At 36.3% G+C, this 19,580-nt stretch overlaps 1 protein-coding gene across 2 annotated transcripts in view; it reads right to left on the bottom strand.

Moving 5' to 3' along the window:
• RBM39 (RNA binding motif protein 39) overlaps positions 1-17,925 on the bottom strand; it is a 30,160-nt gene extending 12,235 nt beyond the window's left edge. For both annotated transcript variants that reach the window (XM_012665821.1, XM_012665822.1), the window contains exons 1-10: positions 17,540-17,925; positions 16,859-16,922; positions 15,031-15,080; positions 10,410-10,604; positions 7,844-7,909; positions 7,694-7,747; positions 5,014-5,131; positions 4,457-4,609; positions 1,832-1,969; positions 323-388 (exon numbers count right to left, since the gene is read on the bottom strand). In XM_012665821.1, the coding sequence (XP_012521275.1) occupies positions 323-388; positions 1,832-1,969; positions 4,457-4,609; positions 5,014-5,131; positions 7,694-7,747; positions 7,844-7,909; positions 10,410-10,604; positions 15,031-15,080; positions 16,859-16,909 (891 nt within the window). In that variant the 5' untranslated portion in view covers positions 16,910-16,922; positions 17,540-17,925. The remainder of the gene's footprint in view (positions 1-322; positions 389-1,831; positions 1,970-4,456; positions 4,610-5,013; positions 5,132-7,693; positions 7,748-7,843; positions 7,910-10,409; positions 10,605-15,030; positions 15,081-16,858; positions 16,923-17,539) is intronic.
• Positions 17,926-19,580: the final 1,655 nt, after the last annotated feature.

Here is a 19,580-nt window from a genome sequence, read left to right as displayed (position 1 = left end):
TTTTCAGATTTGGTGGACACTTACTGCTTATTAAAAAAATAGCTACATTCTGCAAGCTAATTTAAACCACTTGAAAATATTAACCATGCCTCCTCCCCACAATCAGTAACCAATATAGATTCACTATGCTCTTTAGAGCAAAAAAAAATTTTTTTTATTTCAGTATATTATGGGGGTACAGATGTTTAGTTACGTATGTTGCCCTTGCCCCCCTGTCCCCCCTCAAGTCTGAGTTTCAAGAATGTCCATCCTTTGGGTGGTGCACATTACACTCTTTAGATCAAAAAAATTTTAAGTCATGTTAATCATGGTAATTACTTACAGTAATAAACCCATATCCTTTAGATCGACCTGTTTCACTGTCCATCATAAGCTGGATACTTTCAATCTAAAATTGAAAAGCATCATTATTATATAAGTCAAAAAGAAGGGACAACGGTATTTTATTCCTTGAGATACAGTTCCAAAAACCCAGAAAAATCTCCGCCCCATAAAAAAAAAAAAAAAAAAATTAAAAATTTATTACAATCCCTCTTTCCAAAAAAATCTTCTAAAGGTCTAGAAATTTCCCAAACAAGAAGTTATATATACACTGGGGAACAGGAAAAAAACTATGATTTTGAACTAAGATTATCTTTTACCTCAAAAACAAATTACTAAAAACCAGAAGTCCTCTGTAAAATACTATTGGGGGTTAGAATCACCATCAACACATTTCTTCTGCATTGTACTAAAAACACGATCATTAATTCTTAACTATACCAGACACAGTAAACTGTAAAGAATGTCAGAATAACTAAAAACAGCACTGGGTGTGGTGATAATTGCAAAACTCTATGAATATACTAAAAGCCACTAAATTGTTAACTTTTAATGGGTGATTTTTACGGTTTGTAAATTATGTCATAAAGTTCCAATTACGCTATCCATACAGAGAAAGCATGAAAAATTAAAACACCCATATATATTGTATTTCATTTTGGCTTATTCATGTTCTGATTGTGCAACCTGAACAATTATGATTTGTGCACTGAGTATGTCCAATAAATAAAACACCCACAATCCCAGCATCCTAATTTGCATGTTACTGACACTTAAGCAGTTTAATAAACTGGTTGATGGGGGGGGGTGGATGATGAGAAATTACTTAATGGGTACAATGTATGTTATTTGGATGATGGATATACTAAAAGCCCTGAAGGTAACAAAATTACAACTGTACTCAATAAATTTGTACAAATGAAACTTTAAAAAAAATAAAAGAGTTGCGTGGGATGGTGAAAAAATGTTATAAAAAACATATCCAAGGCCAATTTGTAAACTAGCAGTAGGTAAGGTACAGCAAGAATCAAGATTTATGTCCACACAATCTTTTAAATCAGAGTGCAGCCTACCATTAGTATTTATTCTAAAATAAAACATCTAAAGCACTCATAATCATTTTAATTCTTTAATTAAAGAAATTAAGAATTAAGAAAAGCATCTCTATATACCCCTAAAATGTAAGAAAAAAAGCTTCCAATAAATCCAATGAAATTCTTGCTCCAAGTGTACAGTACACTATTTTTTTCCGATGTTCATTTTTAAAATGACTCTAATATTCACAATGTATTTCACTGTTGTATTATACATAACATTAACTGATTATCTTCAAATACCTTCTATCAGGTGACCTATATAAATCTGAGTTCTCACAAAAATCTCACAGAACCAAATCCTCCTCTCTTAATATTTATCTTTTGAAAGAAGACAAACACATACACAGAAATCATTAAGTAATTATAGTCAGACAAACAACCTACTAAAGACTGATTGAAGAACTTGGACTTACCCTTCCAAAAGGCTCAAAGATCCCCCGAAGCATATCTTCAGTTATGTTAAAGTGTAATGAGCCCACATAAAGCCTCATAGGTCCAGCACTTCCCTTTTGTAAATTGTTTGCCATTGCTGCGGCTCTGTTTTTTTCTGCCTGCAAGATAAGACAACATGCACATCACACAGCACTAATACAAATTCAGTTTAAACAGACTAAACCCCATTGACAACTTAGGTCTGCTTAATGACAACTGATGTCAAAGATTTGAGAGATGAAAATATTACGTTAAGTGAATAACTCAGCCACTAAAAGGATAAGTACTGTATGAATCCACTAACATGAGGCATCTAGAATTGGCAAATCCATAGAGACAGAAGGTAGATTAGAGCTTACCAAGGACCACGGGGAAAAGGAGCATGATGGTTATCTATACGATAGTGAGAATTTTTAGAGATAGATAGTGTGATGATTGTACAACATTGTGAATGTAATTAATGGAACTGATTTGTACACTTAAAAATGGTTAAAATCATCAATTTTATATTATTTATATTTCACAACAAGAAAATCAATTTTAGAATGCTGTTTCATTTTTTTGGTTATTGGGTCTTGCTACGTTGTCCGAGCTGGCTAATTTTTTTTTTGTTTTGTGTGTGGCGGCGGGGGGTGGGGTGTCTTGCTACGCTGTTCAGGCTAGTCTTGAACTCCTGGCCTCTCAAAGTGCTGAGGTTACAGGCATGAGCCACCATGCCCAGCCTATGACATCATTCTTAAGATGCATTCTGATATCGGAGATATAAAATATGGAAAACAAGACTGCTTCTTGAAATTGTTAAACACATTCAATATTTATTAAAGCTAACTTTTTAAAGGCACGGTCGCCTCTGTCACCCAGGCTAGAGTGCAGTGGTATCATAGCTCACTACAACCTCAAACTCCTAGGCTGAGCTCAAGCAATCCTCTTGCCTCAGCCTCCCAAGTAGCTGCAGGTGTGCACCCCACACACTGGGCTGACTTTTTTCCTTTCTTTGTAGAAATAGGGTCTCACTATGTTGCTGAGGCTGGGAAACTAACATATCCTTGAGATCAGTACACCAACTGGCTATCATTCAAAAACTGTTGCCAATTGGTGATGAAATAAGGGAAATATACCAGAAAATAGATCAAACTATCATGAAGCAAATCATTGCATTCAGCTGTAATTTTGTCCATAACCAAGACATTCATTCAACAAGGAAAGTTGTCAATTTACATTCTAACACAAGCTCATTTTCTTCTAACAAACTGGGGCATGTTGATTAATACTGCTCTACAAGGGGTTAACATTACATAAATCAAAAGCCTCATTTAATTTGCAGCTTTCTCAACCCTTAGTGTGTGGCAATCCACACCCAACTATTATTATATTTGTATTCCTTCACCCCAGGAGATGATTTCGGCAAAAAAGACTATTTTCCTTTTCGGTTTACATATAATCACAGGATGCTCAATATTAAGTACTTCTAAATGTAAAGTGGAACCTATTATCCTCTTTTAGAGATTATAAAAGTAAAGGTAGCACAGAGTTCGGTCAAGGTTACATACAGCTTGGTTAGCAATGAAACTAGAATTTTAAGTCATATCTGGTTATAAAACTTGTGTACTACTTTATAAAATTACACAAAATAAGTTTGATTAAGTAACCAGATTATTTAGAAGGCATTAAAGAGTATTTCAGTGGTTTGAGAAACAACCAATATGACTTTTGTACTTTGTATTGCTCAACATATTCTTTAAATACCACATTTGCCATTGTAAAAAAAAAAAAAAAAGGGTTGTTAATTAGTGACAGAAATCAGTTGTTTCTTAATACAAATGAGTACTGATCAAGAATCTTAAGGATATTTTCATATAACAGAACGATACATTCTAATTTCTCCATATCCAAAAGAACTGAAATATTAATGCTAATTTCATTTTCCCGAAGACAATACTTAACAATTGCGGTGTTATCAGCAAAGTGGAAATAAATCATAATTTGGAAATGTTGAACAGAAAATATTCTCCAAATTAGATTGCAACATCTCACTTTCAAGAAATGATAGAACTGATAATTGTTCGAACTACTCTTAATACACAAAGTATACGCCGGGTGCAGCAGCTCACGCCTGTAAGCCTAGCACTCTGGGAGGCTGAGGCGGGAGGATCGCTCAAGGTCAGGAGTCTGAGACAAAGTATTACATAATAAGCACATTAACAGGGAAAAAAATGCATTAAAAATGTGAAAATTATTCCATTTGAATGGAGAAAACTTTAATGTTTCTCTTCTTACATGTTTCTATACCTTACTAATAAAGCATTGCAAATCAATAAAATTCTAAACCAAGTTCAAGTCTTTTTCATGAAATAGACATTTGTAAGTATTTATTTTTTCTAATCTCCTAAATGTTCTCCAGGATACCATTTATTTTAATATAAATAACAGGATGGTATTGAGGACACCATATATCAAAGTAATCAAGGCAAGGTAAAAGACAAAAACGGTCCTAAGAACATCTGACTCAATGTAATGAGTGGTGATTAATGTACACAAAGCACATGACAGTACAGCAACATACCAGTCCAATCAATAACCAAATTCTTAACCAAGAAAAAAATTACCTGTGATGCCTGTACTATGATTGGCACTCCTAAAACTCGTTGGCCAGTCAATCCTATTGCTAGAGGCACTGAGCTAACATCAACAAACTCCACATAAGCTATTCCTTTGGAACGTCTTGAATTTCTATCAGAAATCATCCTTACATCTCGAACCTAAAAAGAAAACACATACTTAACACAGAGTTCTATTTGTACAACCATCCACTCTAAGCTCTATATATTTATTATTTCAAAAAGAGACAAGAGGAAACAATGGTGCAACAAAGGACAAAGCCATTAAAATTTTTACTGATTCACTTTACCAGCCTAAAAAAATTTTTTTAATAAAAAAAGCAAATTTGTAGGACAATTTCTATGATCTCTATCTTCTCACAAATGTGCTAACAATCAACTCCAACGCTATTAACTTCTAGATGATGGAAACGTTACAACAAATTGTACTAAATCAAAGATCTGGTGTATAGATGTCTTCTCATTTTTATCTAGTGTAGTAACAACTCCTAAAATGTTGTTTCCAATTTTTACCTTGTTGCCCTCCCCAATCAGGAAAAGATTACCTTTCCTACTGTAGAGAAAAACTCTTCCAAATCCCTTGGTCGAATTCTTGCTGCCAGCTGCATGCAGAAAACTGTCCTTGCATCTCTTTCCTCGGGAGTTAGATTATCAATAGGCTCCCTAACAGGAGTAAATAATACAGAATTAATTCTCTAACTTATTCTTTTAAAACAATTTTTAAACATTTCCAGTAAAATGAATAATCCGACAAAACTAGTCTGTCACAATCCCAAAACCATTTTCACTAAGATCTAGTTATATGAAATATCCATAAAGCAATTCAATGTGACACAATTCCTCCAAAAGAAAGATCAAGTTTACTAAAGGTTTCTTATAATCACATCTTACATGGACTCAGGACAAAAGTCCATTGGTCTTGCAATCTCCAAAAGGTTAATTTATCTACATAAAGGGCCAATCAAAAGCCTGACAATTTAACAATAGTCATACAAAATATCCCCTGACCAGTTACAAATGCCAGATTGGTCAAAAATCAGTTTAATGGATGTCTGCCCACAACAAAACCATAAAACGAAATTAAGTTTGATAATCATAAATGATAAACTTAAAAGTAAAACCCCAAATGATTCCCAAAATTCTATTTTACAAATTGATACAGACATACAGAAGAGTGAGACGGTTGCTTATCTGAATTACATCAGTCTTACTATGACTCTGCAAATTTAACATCTGAATTCATGTTTTTTGATGGTTAAAGAATACAGGGATACTAACCATAACCAAATAAAATATTCAGAACAGGTTATTTTTTAGGTGGGATTCAATTTATTTATTTTTTAAAAAGTCTAAAAGACAGGGTATACTACTTCTAAACTTAACAGAAGTAACTTGAGTATTCCAATAAGGGAGAAAACTAAAAGAGCACATCAGATAAAATTTAATTTTCATTAATTTTATTAATAAAAGCATCTACTAATATTATTTTTTTAAAAATATCACTTAAGTTAAGGTTTTAAGTTAATCCTTAATGATGTAAGCCTAAACACAACTCTTGTTCATTTTCTGAACATTCTCAGGAAGTACTTTTAGGTGACAGAATCACTCTACCTAATATTTTTTTTTTTTTTTTACAAAGGGAGCCTTTAAAATCAAAAGATTTTTCGTGGCCGGGCGCGGTGGCTCACGCCTGTAATCCTAGCACTCTGGGAGGCCGAGGCGGGCGGATTGTTTGAGCTCAGGAGTTCGAAACCAGGCTGAGCAACAGCAAGACTCTGTCTCTACTAAAATTAGAAAGAAATTAATTGGACAACTAAAAATATATACAAAAAATTAGCCGGGCATGGTGGCGCATGCCTGTAGTCCCAGCTACTCGGGAGGCTGAGGCAGGAGAATCGCTTGAGCCCAGGAGTTTGAGGTTGCTGTGAGCTAAGCTGATGCCACCACACTCCAGCCAGGGCAACAGGGTGAGACCTTGTCTCAAAAAAAAAAAAAAAAAATCAATAAGATTTTCATCAAATCCTAAATTCTACAGTACAACTAGAATACATCAAATAATAGAACAAGCACAAAGTTGTAAGATGTTCTCTTTTAAGGGAAGCCAGAAATGTGAGTAAAGAACAATGCTACCATATGACAAAATATTCCTTGAACCAAAATGGTAGACTGAACACATACATCTTACGGTCTTTGTTAATTTTTTTTTTAATTTTGGGATTTTATGTTCATTTAGGAGTAAAATAATCCACAAAACATTCAAAACCTTAAGAGTAATATTAAAAGCAATTCCATTCAGTAAGACTTGAGACAAAATACATTTTCTTAGGAAAGAGAGCCAAACGGTAAAACTTATGATTGTTACAACTACTTTTCCACAAGACTATTTATTTATGAAACTCATTATTTATTAATTCCAAAGGCAAGTAAGTCAAATCTATTTAAATTTTTCCATAGCTACAATGTTCCCAACACAAGGAAATGATAAATGTTTGACTTGGATATGCTAACTGCCCCCATTTGATCAATACACTATATATACATGTATCAAAATATCACAAAGTACTCCATAAATATTTATAATTGGGTCAATCAAAAGTAATTTCAAAATAATTAATTTTTAAAATTTACAAGATCACGAGCATCATTAAAATGGTAAGTTTTTGACCTTTTTAAATTATATGAAAATAAAATGAAAGCTATTGAAAACTCAGTAGAAATCCATTCATTTAAAAGTAATAGCGCTGGCCGGGCACGGTGGCTCACGCCTGTAATCCTAGCTCTCTGGGAGGCCAAAGCGGGCGGATTGTTTGAGCTCAGGAGTTCGAGACCAGCCTGAGCAAAAGAGAGACCCCGTCTCTACTATAAATTAGAAAGAAATTAATCAGACAACTAAAAATATATAGAAAAAATTAGCCGGGCATGGTGGCGCATGCCTGTAGTTCCAGCTACTCGGGAGGCTAAGGCAGGAGGATCACTTGAGCCCAGGAGTTTGAGGTTGCTGTGATCTAGGATGACGCCACGGCACTCTAGCCCGGGCAACACAGTGAGACTCTGTCTCAAAAAAAAAAAATAAAATAAAAGTAATAGTGCTGCAAAAGGAAGCAAATGATTAAATATAGTCCAAATTACTAAATACCACTAAATTTAGCAGTAGCATTAGTTACACAAAAGCTTTATAAAAGCTAAAAGCTTTAAAGAATAAAAAAAATAGGGACAAACAGCTACCTCACAGGACTCTTGTCTTTTCTGAATGGGCTTTTGCTTCGGGAACGCCGTCTGCTGCAAAGTTAAAAAGTTCCAGAAGTTATCCAAACATGTACACCACATTAGTTCCTTGAAAAACAATTTAAACAATTCAGAAGTATGTTTAAAAACCTTAATTTGATGCTATGAGGCAACCCAATCTTTCCTCGGATGGCACTGTTAAATTTTGGTCCGGAGCTAAAAAGGAAACACAAAATTACACTAGTTACAGGTTTAGGGTCTTGCTAAGATCGCGTTCATGCGCTCTCCAGCAAGTTTAACATTGTTGAGGCTGCTTCTTTTCCACCTCAATTATGAAGAGGAAACAAAAAGACTTAAATTTTCTTTGAACTCTATCTCAGGCAAGTTGCCCTTTTATTTATCCATCCTGGACCACTGAGAGGTGCCAAGACCAAAGGTTACAGCCTCAAAATTTTTAGATTCTGAAAACACACTCATTTTGTCTATAAATTTTTAAATTACATATTTATAAATACATTTCTCAGATGTAAAAAAAACACATACATATATGAAAGTAAAAATAAATCCCTCTGAATTTCCCTCACACCAGCATTAACCATGGTAAACAACTTGGTCTGCATCTTTCCGGATCCTTTCTCATGACTACATGTGAACATCCACATGTATATATACACTATTCATGTCTTCTTGTCTGAAGGGCTTCTTTTAAAAAATAAAGGGAATTCTTTACATAGTCATGCAATTCAGATTTTTTCCCCCGTTTTACAGTAATTCTTAGACTGTGTGACAGGATATTTGTCACATTATACTTCAGTTCTTTGTGGCAAACTATTCCATAGTGAAGATGTGAAGGTAATAATTCACCATGTCTTCAGAAAAATTTTTTGAGGAATTGACATAATTAAAGGAGTGTTTTCAAACACTTCACAAAGGTAACTATGCTGTAATACCAGTAGTTCTGTTCCTTCTTAAAGACCAGGCTAACTTAAAGGGACCAGCCAATGTCCCCTAGTGCTCATCCTGTTATTCTATTCCTCGAGAAAAGCAAAATGAAATGAATGTCTAGTGACCCATGATCCACACATTTGGATTAGTTTTTGTGGACACTATGCCTACCTACAACATCCAAGCAGTTCCACACAAAACACTTTTATATTAAATCAGTCCTTCGTAATTCAGAGTAATAGTGTTAACAGAATATATATTTACTAGATAAATTAAAGTTCTTAAGTAACTGTAACCTACTTTCTTTCTCCTTTAATTATAAAACAGTCTCAGTTACAGCCTCTCTAGTTAAAAATCACCTGAAACCCAACACAAGAACTAAGTCATTTTTAACTAAAGTCAAATCAGTATCACAGGCAGACGTTAAGTATTCATCATGCAACAAAAATAACAATTCTGAATTTATTAAGGTAATCCCCCCTCCATTTAGTTCATCCTGCTAAAAAGATGGTTAGCATAACCCCATTTTAAGAATGCATTAAATCTTGATAAATTGGATAAAAGCAAATTTTCTAATACTGTATAGCATTCAGAATTAAAAGAGCATTGTGGTCCCATTTTCTGCTCTTAAAAAGTTTATAAAGCAAGCAGCTAGGAGGAACCTAGAAACCATGAAGTTCGGTTCTTTTTATTTTAAAGATAAAAGAGCCAGAATTAGAATTTACTAACTGCAAATGGCTTTGTATCGTACCAGAACACTTCATGAATACAAGTATTCTGAATGATTTAAATCTCATTCATTACTCATTAATAGCTTATCTGCAAGCTGTTATCTCCTTAAAAGAAAACAAAAGCTCAGAGAGTTAAGTAACCCACCCAAGTGAAAGAGCCAAGGCTACAATTCAGGTTTGTCTTTGAATCCCACCCTCAACCATTCAAATTTTAAAGTATAAGTGTTACTCTTAAAAGTATTACTTTTAATATATCCCACGTAATCTACAATAGTGTTCTTATTAAGAGGAAAGATTACAAAGCATTAAAGGACTGCTGGATTCAATCCTTCCTTAAAATTGTAGACAGTCTCTTTCCAAAGCCACTAATATGGTAGAGTTGTTTAATGACTGTATATTTCCAATTTATAAATACCAACATCCAAATGTCTACAGTGATTTAATCCTCAAAGCACTTTTGGCTTAGAGTATCTTTTTAAAGAACCTTAAATACAAATGTGTGATGAAGCCAAAAACTTATCAAGGCACATACACAACAAATTCACAAATGGTCTGTCATTTCAGCTGAAAACAGCCACACAGATAAGGTTTTTTTTTTTTTTTACTTACTGTTAATTACACATTTATAACTTAGTATTCATCTGAATTTTAAAACTTTAAGTAAATATATATTTAGTAAGGAATATTGTGACAGCTCATACACATTGCTAAGCATTCTCAAGTTTTGGAAGTACCATATCATCCTTTTTTCCAAACACTCTGGTGCTTTAGCCTCATTTGGATTGGCATACAATTAAAATACTTTTAGACAGAGTAACAAAAAAGAAGCTGTATGCCTAGTAAAACAAAAGTTTTACGTATTTGTGCGCACACCATATTTTCACTTTAATAGTCTCCAATGCCAATATACTTAATTTAATACTTTTTAACCAGTCTTTGAAAAATAAATTTTCACAATTCAAATCCCTCAAGTTAAATTACTAACTGAATATTGAGAGAACAACCCTCAAACCAAAATCATCATAATTATAGTTACATACTATGGACTTCTGTAGCGGCCTCTGAACCTGCGATCTCGACTTCTTGAGCGGCTCCGTCTCCTTTCTTTGCTTCTACTTCTCTTCCTTTCACGGCTTTTACTCTTTTTCCTTTCTCTATCTCTACTTCGCTTCCGTTCCTTACTTTTGCTTCTCTTTCGTTCATGACTACGACTTCTGCTTTTGCTTTTTTTCCTCCTGAGAAGAAAAAAATTCTCCATTATCTTGTTGGTTTAAGAACCCACCAAAACATAGTACCTTTAATGGTCAGAATTTTTCTTATCCTTTTGTAAATTTACTCTGCTATTTCTATCATACAATGATATGTAATCATACTTAAAGAAAAAAAATTCATAGGTATGGTAAACAAGACCCCATCTTGACTTGTATTACTGAAAATCAGCAGTCAAGAGACAACATCCTTTAGCAGGAACTGCAATGACCTCCTGAGAGTCAGCTACAGCTTTAACAAGAAACACGATTTGTTGACAAGTACAAATCAAATAAAGTTTGGCTATCATATAGTAGGCCAACAAACATTACTGTAACCCACAAGATACATTCATAAATCAATGTTACAAGAGACTATGTTCGCATTTAAGTACTAGTATGGATTCTTATATAAAATTCTCTTCAAGTACACTAATTTACCTTAAATAATAAAGTTTTGACCCAATTTACACATGGAAATCTACTTGCATAGGGCCACAAAGACTCCAACATTTTGGTTTTTGTGGGCAAAATTATAAGTAATGAAAAAGGACGCTAAGAATTAATGCAGCAAAATACATTTTGACACTCCTACACTTTAATGTGATCGTTTCAAATACTTTCTATTTCAAGTTATAATGAATATACCAGAAAATAGAGTATGCCATTTTTAAGCCAGTTTATACAAGCCTGTGAGGTGCAACCAAAACCAAGGATCAACCTTAACTTCATAAATCTTTATAAAATCTCAAACTCTGAAAGGTAAAAAAAGCCAGTCATTTCTTTCTGTTCATTTCTGTATTCCTTACAGTATACCACTCACTCATTTCATAATTAAATCTTACAATCTGTACCTCCATGTCATCACCCAAATTTTAGAGGTGCCTTCAGATATTTCAATATAAATTGAAAGACATTTCAAAATAAATTTATTCCACTAAAATGTGAATTTGTAGTGAATTAAAGATTAAACATTTGACAACTCTACATCATTATTTGGAAATTTAATTAACTGTTTAGTCCTTATCAAAGCAATATTACAGCACAAGAGCAACTGATGTTTGCCTCAGAACCTGTAAGCAGGTCATCTTAGAGTGCATTGAAAATAGAAAATGAAGACACCCACCTTCTGGAATCTTGAAACCCACACTCCAATCACAAGGAGATGTAGAGCTTTCCAAGGAGGCAGAAACTTTGTCTAAAATTTCAAGATAATCCACCTGACTGTCAGAAATGTATATGCTAAGTAGCACATGACAGAAAATTAGGCTACACTCATTATTTATATAGAAGTCATCAAAGCAATGCCCAGAAGGGCAACAGATAACATTCCAAATTTATTGCCTGAAAAACCTGACGATCTCTGTGACACTATTCTAACTAAAGAATTGTGTGATATAGCTAAAACCAAAAGTCCTAAATATAATCATTTCAATTAGGGGACAAGGTAAGAGGTAACTCCATCCCCCACAAAAAAAGACAAAGTTTTTGCTCTGCTCATAAATGGCCCATAGCAGAGAGGCAGTCAACCTCTTTCTTTACCTCTCAAAGGCCTCAAAACTTATTCTGCCAAAAGAAAAAATTTGAAAATTGGAGGGCTAATTTTAACTTAAGGCCTTCCTAGGACATTTTGTAAGTGCCCACCCACATCTGAAGGCAACCCCAGACAGGTAAAAAGACAGCAACATACTAAAACATTCAGAAAATATAATCTGCACAAAAGCCCAGAGAAAAATATAAGGGTGCAAGAAACCAGTATACTTCTCTATAACAAATTCCAGCTTCAAAGGGCATTTAAGTTAACAAAAGAAGGGTTATCATAATCCACACTAATAGTCAAATCCTGTTACAACTTAAAAGGGACTTTCCAAAGTCTTTAGTGGCAGTGGATTTTGTACTGAACATCATTGAAGTAAATGGTCCACTGGGCTGGGCCTTTGGACTTTTTGGTTATATGGCCTCTGCTGTAAAGGTGTTTTGCTATAACTGGATTTGACCTCTTCCATGTAAGAAGATCTAAATTTTAAATGCAAAGTACTCTGGAAAATAAGAAAAAAAATAGAAAAGTCATTTATTCCAAAATTTATAATCCACACCACAGTAGCCAATATATTTCAACTGTGTCATTTTACTATTATTAATTTTTTTAGTAATTCTCTAAAGAGCTTAACGGAATGGATGCTGGTTCAGACTTTGCAAAACTGGTTATGCTGACAAATGATATTCCCATGAGGGCAAGCTCAGATACTTAAAGAGACATACTTTGAGGTCTTGCCAAACTCAGGGTTATAGCTCTTCAGAAGTAGGCTAATTGATAACCAATTTGTTTTACCATTAAACTTTCTTTTTCTACTAGTGGGATACAGTGAAGCATGTGTGTTGAGAATCAGAATTATTAAAAAAATTTAGTCAACTCTATTTCTGAGAATGTGCATGTTCTTACTACCTTACAAATCTTATCTCAGTATGTAATTACCCTTAAGGCAATGACATTTTAAGATGAAAACTGCAACATGGCACCTTCTTTGGTTAAGAAACTTAATTTATACTAAAGCACAGGTGTTTTATATCTATCCATAAATAAAAAATTTTCTTCTAGGTAACTTTCAAATTAATTTGAAAGATAAAGTTCTTTCAGAAAAATGGGTGAGAAGTTCATGATTGAGCCAGGGGGCCATTTATATAATTAGCTAAAATTGAGAATGAGAAGTATGACAAAGAAATACTTTGTACATTTTAAAAGATTACTAGATGAAGTGTTTTGAAAGGGTCTTCCCTTAAACAAAGGATCCTATGGCCAATTAAAGAAAATTGTCCATTCTTCTATTAAGTCCCATAGGACTCTTTAGATAAATGCCACTAAAGATCACACATGGAGAGCCTGATGCTCTATTTCCTTGGTAACCTTAATGAGGTTAGATGCGAGATATAAATGTATAAAATGGAAATGACTTTAGGTGGCAAGAAGCAGTATCAGAGAATGGTACAATAAAGAAGGTCTGCACCCAAAAGTTTATGTCCACATCCTTTTGGAACTTGTGAAATCTTTACATAGCCACTAGGCCTAGATTGGATAATTTATGTCAATTTATGTGGATTTCACTTCCAGGGTTTTCTTTTAATTACAAAATTGCAAAATAGAAACACTAGTAAACCATTACTTTGGTTAAAGGTCTAAATTCAGATGACATTAAACCCTGCAATGACTGGTTGGTTGCCTCAGACCACAATTCAAGAATAAACCCCTTCTGATCCCCACATCAACTTGTGATTAGTGAGGAACTATAACTGACTCCCACTCAACCATGTATCAGAACAAAGTAGGACATGTTCTACAAATCAAATCATTTAATCCATTACTACCATACCATTTTAGGGTAACTATAAGAATAAAATATTGGCTTAGCAGACCCTGAATAATCCAATCCAAAATTTTCTCATCTATTTTAAGAAATAATATCAACCTAATATACTTGTAGTGATGATGGAGGTAGTTGTTATGAAACACTTTAGTTCTCAGGAGGAAAAGAACCAAAAAGAACCAAATAAATGGCAATTTCAGCATCATTTTCCATTATGTATAATGGGGTCATAAACTCGACAAAATGTTTTAATATGTCATCATAAACGTAGGCTAATGAAACAATTTAATGCTTATAACATGACCACATGACCTAACCTTACAGCAGAAAGGAAATTTCAAGAACTGCCAAGATCCAATCTTATTAAATGGATCTGGTTTTAACTATTAAGATTTTTTGTATACTGTTTCCTGCACTAGTCTGTAGCAGTGTTCCTATTATGGGTTACTCACATAACCCAAATAAATTGTATAAATATTCATAATTTCCAAAAATGCCATTCTCACTATTAAGTCTACTAGAGTTTTAAAAGGCCTAAGACAATGAAAGCCATATTCAAGAAGTACTTGTGTTATTGCATTACTACAAAGAGGGCCTTTAAGCAGCCAGCAGCAGAAATAATTCACAGCTTTGACTCCTTCAGTGATTTGGGGCAAACAATACTTTCCATGGCCTGCTCATTATCTTTTCTGATTGAACTCTTTTCCCTTTTAAGTTCAATGGATATGATCGATTTATCAGTAACACCAAATATTAAGCAAAAGTTAACAAATTTAAAACAAAAGACAAGCTTTAATACAGGAACTCTTAGCCATACTGTCAGGATGGACATGGAGGGGAAGGTGCCCAGAAGGTCTTTGAAATCTGAATCCTGAAATCTAGGCCAAAAGTCAAAGAGTTTCTTGTCCCAAAAAGCAAAGAACCAATTTTCTAAAAGAGGCAAAGAAAAGCTTAAAAGAGAACCTTAGTTTGATGCTTTAGCAACAGGAACACAACTTAAGATCTCAATAACAGAATCATCCCTCCCCCCAAAGCCCCTTCTTAAAACTTACTTTTTGCTACGTTCTTCATGGCCGTTAGCACTGCTCAACTTGTTCTCATCCTAAGCAGGGTTGATAGAAGAACATCATGAGGGCGAAGTGGTAACATTTCAAGTTGTCAAAGGGTAAAGGGAACAGGAATAAGAAAATACAAAACAATTTTAAAACTAATTATTTATTTATAGTTTAACATGGAAGGCTATAAAAAAATTCAGATGGGTATGTGTTTAACCACTTTGTTACTTACAATTAAGTCATCAAGATACAAAAATTAAAATCTCTCCATATTAACATGTTAAATTTTACTTTCTTATACAGTTTAGATATTAAGTTATCCAGATTTACAATGTTGAAGTGGTTAAATATGATTTCTACAAAACATGAATGAAGTCCTGTTTGAGTTTTATTCCATGTTCTATGGTCCCTTTTGGTCAGTACCATGGCTCTATTTCTGCCTAAGCCCCAAGTGGCCATGCTAGCAGCCAGCCACTATCGATTTCCTGTGACCGATGCCATTCCTGAGATCTTCGCCCATTTCCGTTGGAGGGTTGGGACTGTAAGAGCTTGATGCCACCTCTGTCACACATCTCGCCCTGAAGCAAACAGGGATTCACACTGCTTTAGTAATGTTGACTCCCAAGAACCCAAGAAAGTCAATTAATAATCCACCAGTCCAGCCTAAACATTTCCTACTTCCATACCTGTTTACATGGAATTACATCCATGTTAAACTAAGACACAAGAATCTTAACAAAACAGAAAGTAGCTCTTCAAGAGTCTAAGCATTACAAAACTACATACACTATTTAAAGCTATCAAGAATTCATCCAAATTGGTACCACATGGTCGTGCTATACAATCCAAAACAAATGTATTATTTTTAAAAGATTTAGAGCAATGTTTAAAGTTTGATCACATCAGCTATAGGAGTATAACTGCTAACTTAACAAAGCTTACAGTTTGTGACACCAGTGATAATGCATGCATACTGCTATTTTCACCACCAACTGGTCAAAGAATGAAAAGACAGTTTACTTTTACTGTGACACTGAAATGGGTCAAAGACTATATTATTAGCCAAAATAATTCCGTTGTAGTTTTTAGCGTGAAATACTATGGCAGGGCCTAATTAACAATAAAAAATGGAGAACAGTAAAACAGTTATCAAGTGACTCTAAGCTGTAATACAGCTGTAATACTGCCTCTTCTGTTGTTTTTTCTTTTAAATTCTATTCAGGGATCCAAGAATTTCAGTAATTATTAACTGAGCAGATCGCCACCTGCCTGTTTGAAGATTCACTATCACCAGTCGTGTGTGTATATATACATATATAAATTTTAAAATCTCACCCATTTCTTCTTATAAGACTTATTACAAGATTTACTTGCCAGACTGGTTATGCTTTGTTATTCTTGGACCCCTGCTATTTCCCAAACCACTACATTCACCTTTTTGCTATACCAAACTGGAGCTGGTAATTCTTAGTTGAGTCATTTTACCTAGGGGACCACGGTACAGCGATAAGTCACTCAATTACTACCTTATGATTGACAGTTCACACTGGAATCAAAGGTGAATTCATGGGAGTAGAGGTGAGATATCGTTAGGCAAGTCTACAAAGAGAGATAGATGGGCATTTATTCATCACGCTGAAGTGAAACTACTGCACAATATTATTACATCAATAGCATATATTTACTTTTGTAAGTTACACGTAATGCATCTCTGATAAGATAAATCAAGAGGGCTCCGGGGAGGTTAGTTTACATTTCAGCAGTAGTTTCGTGAATAATGCTAAATTAAGAAATATGTAAACCTCACCGACATGTTTTTTCTCACCTTCTTGTAAGGGGCCTCAAGCATTGCTTCAATATCAATATCGTCTGCCATTTTCTCTAAACGCCTAGAAAAAGAACGAGATAATTCTGTAAGTATGTTTCAATTCTGCTTCATTTTTTCTGAGCCGACCCACTCCAAAACTTCAGAAAAACCTTCAAAAACCCGATAATAACTAAAGTGGCACACACTTTAGCAAGCTTGGCTTGTCTAGGTAAATCCGAAACGCCCCTTACACCGAACATACGAAAATGGAGACTTCAACGTCCGATTTTAAAAAGCCTGCTACGAACTCCAAAAACAAACTGGGCGACTCGAGCGACAGAGCCTCCTTCCGCGAAAAACCCGCGCTGCCATCTTAGGGGCAAAGGGAAACTCCCTCCGTTGGGAGGGGTTGTGTGCCAAGGCAGCGTTTCACTGGCGCCATGTTGGGAGGTCGGGGCCGGCCCAGGCCCGGAAGGAGATGGGTCGCCATCTGCCGAGCCCTCTCCCGGGTCCTTACCACCCCAAGAATCCCGACGCTATCAGAGCGGGACAGAAAAGTGCGGTAACCGAAATAATGCCGATTTCCCGAGAAACCCCCACCCCAAGTCGCTGAAGACCACCAGGAGAGCCCCTCAACCCAGAAGAAAACCAAACCTCGGAAAAGCTCTCATAATATGCGTGTACCCGACGCACTCGTACCTGTGCGGGCTTTCGGGTGCCTGTGGTGCTCGTATTCAACAAGGGACCGCGACGACTGCTGCTGCCGCTGTTGCTGTTGCTACTGTTAAGCCCCTAGGCCCAGGCCGCGGTACCGCCCAGCCCGAATATCGGGCTCCGAGGGCGGCTAGGCCCGAGCGAATCTAAAAGAAACAATGGGATTAGAGGAGCCCGCGCGGGAGAGCAGGACGGCGGCTTCGGCAGCTCAGGATCCACCCCTGCGACAGCGTCGGCAAGCTCCTTGAAATGGCGGCCGCTACTTCCCCGTACTCACATTCACCAACACACATACACACACACAAACACACGGGGCTTCACAGAGCCCGCAGCACGGGCTCTCGCGAGATACTGCCCCAAGTTCCAGATCTGAGGGGCGGAAACATCGCGAGATCTAAGTATAGCCCAGCGACAGTAGGCCAATCTCGCGCAATGATTGCGCCACAGATGTTCCCATCCCCCATTCAGAGAGGCGCCTTTGCCTCCCCCTTCGGATAAGCATCCAAATCTCGCGATGCGGCGTAGGTTGCTCTGGCAAAGACAGTTGGTGCACTACCTGTCAATCTTTCAGAGAGCTCCACGCTCAGTGGAGCTGCGTGGTCGCCCCGTCTTCGTGGCGCCTCCTCACAGCCTTCTGAAGGTTTCCCCTTCGCAGACTACCGCCCCGGCTCAGGCCTCCCACCCAGATGGCTGTCAAGGTCGCCATAAGGCAACCTTGTCAATATGGCAATCGGATAAAACAGTCATTTCAGATTATCTGCTGAGGGTGAAGACTAAGTGGGAAAGCATGTAAGAGAGAAGGCGAGAAGAAGAGACTGTACGAGGGTAGGGGACTCGGGGTATAGAATAAAAATTAGGTTTCCCTGCCATTTGGAGCCAATGAAATAGGCGCGGCCTCGACTGTCGAGCTTCTAAACATCCCTGAAAATTGTGGAGAAAAGCAAAGAGAAGGTGAAAAAAACCAGATTCTGCTTCCCTTGGCATTTGATCAGCACTGTGTCCCCCGAATTTAGTCTGTCCTTGTGTCAGGACTGCTATTGTTTCTTCAAAAATGTCTCCCTTTCCCCCTGGGACTTTGCTCCTCGCCCCTAAAGGTTGGCCATTAAAGTGTAAATTCGCGACTTGTTCTTTCGTTAATAGTTGTGAAGAAGGGGAACTTCTATGAGGTTTTTTACTCCCAGATAAGGATTTTTACTTCCAGATAAACATGTTGAAAAAAAATGGATGTCTTCAAAGCAAAAATCTTACGTAAGTCTATTAACTCATTGATTGAGGGCGTCTATTTAACTCATTGATTGAGGGCGGCCGGGCAGGCGCGGTGGCTCACACCTGTAATCCCAGCACTCTGGGAGGCCAAGGCAGGAGGATCCCTTGAGGGAAGGAGTTGGAGACCAGCCTGACCAAGAGTAAGACCACCCCACCCCTGTCTACTAAAAGCAGAAAAAATTAGCTGGCCAACTAAAAATAGAAACAAAAAATTAGCCGGGCGTAGTGGTGAGCACCTGTAGTCCCAGTTACTCGGGAGGCTGAGGCAGGAGGATCGCTTGAGCCCAGGAGTTTGAGGTTGCTGTGAACTAAGCTGACGCCAGAGCACTCTAGCCTGGGCAACAGAGTGACACTCGGTCTCAGAAAGAAGAGAAAGATTGAAAAGGAGACACCCTATTTCCTATAGCTGCTCCAACACTGTGTGACCTTGGACAAATAAATTAACCTCTCAGAGGAGATCTTTCATTTCCTCCTATAAAAAAGAGGATAAATATAATTAGCTAGACTAAGCTACTTGAAACTGATCCAAAGCTGGTAACACTCACTTATGAATTCCCAGAGCTTAGCAAAGGGTGCCTACCAAGGTGGACCCTCAATAAATGAATGAATGAAGGCTCAGAAGGAGTATAGTGTAAGATTAAATTATATAATGTCTGTAAAATGCCTGGTGAATGTTTAATCCTCAAAAAAGTTAATTTCTTTTTTTTTTTTTTTTTTGAGACAGAGTCTCACTGTGTTGCCCGGGATAGAGGGCCGTGGC

This window comes from Propithecus coquereli, unplaced genomic scaffold (assembly GCF_000956105.1).
Source record: "Propithecus coquereli isolate 6110/MARCELLA unplaced genomic scaffold, Pcoq_1.0 Scaffold122, whole genome shotgun sequence".
Classification (NCBI taxonomy): domain Eukaryota; kingdom Metazoa; phylum Chordata; class Mammalia; order Primates; family Indriidae; genus Propithecus; species Propithecus coquereli.
This window is presented reverse-complemented; position numbering and strand designations above follow the sequence as displayed.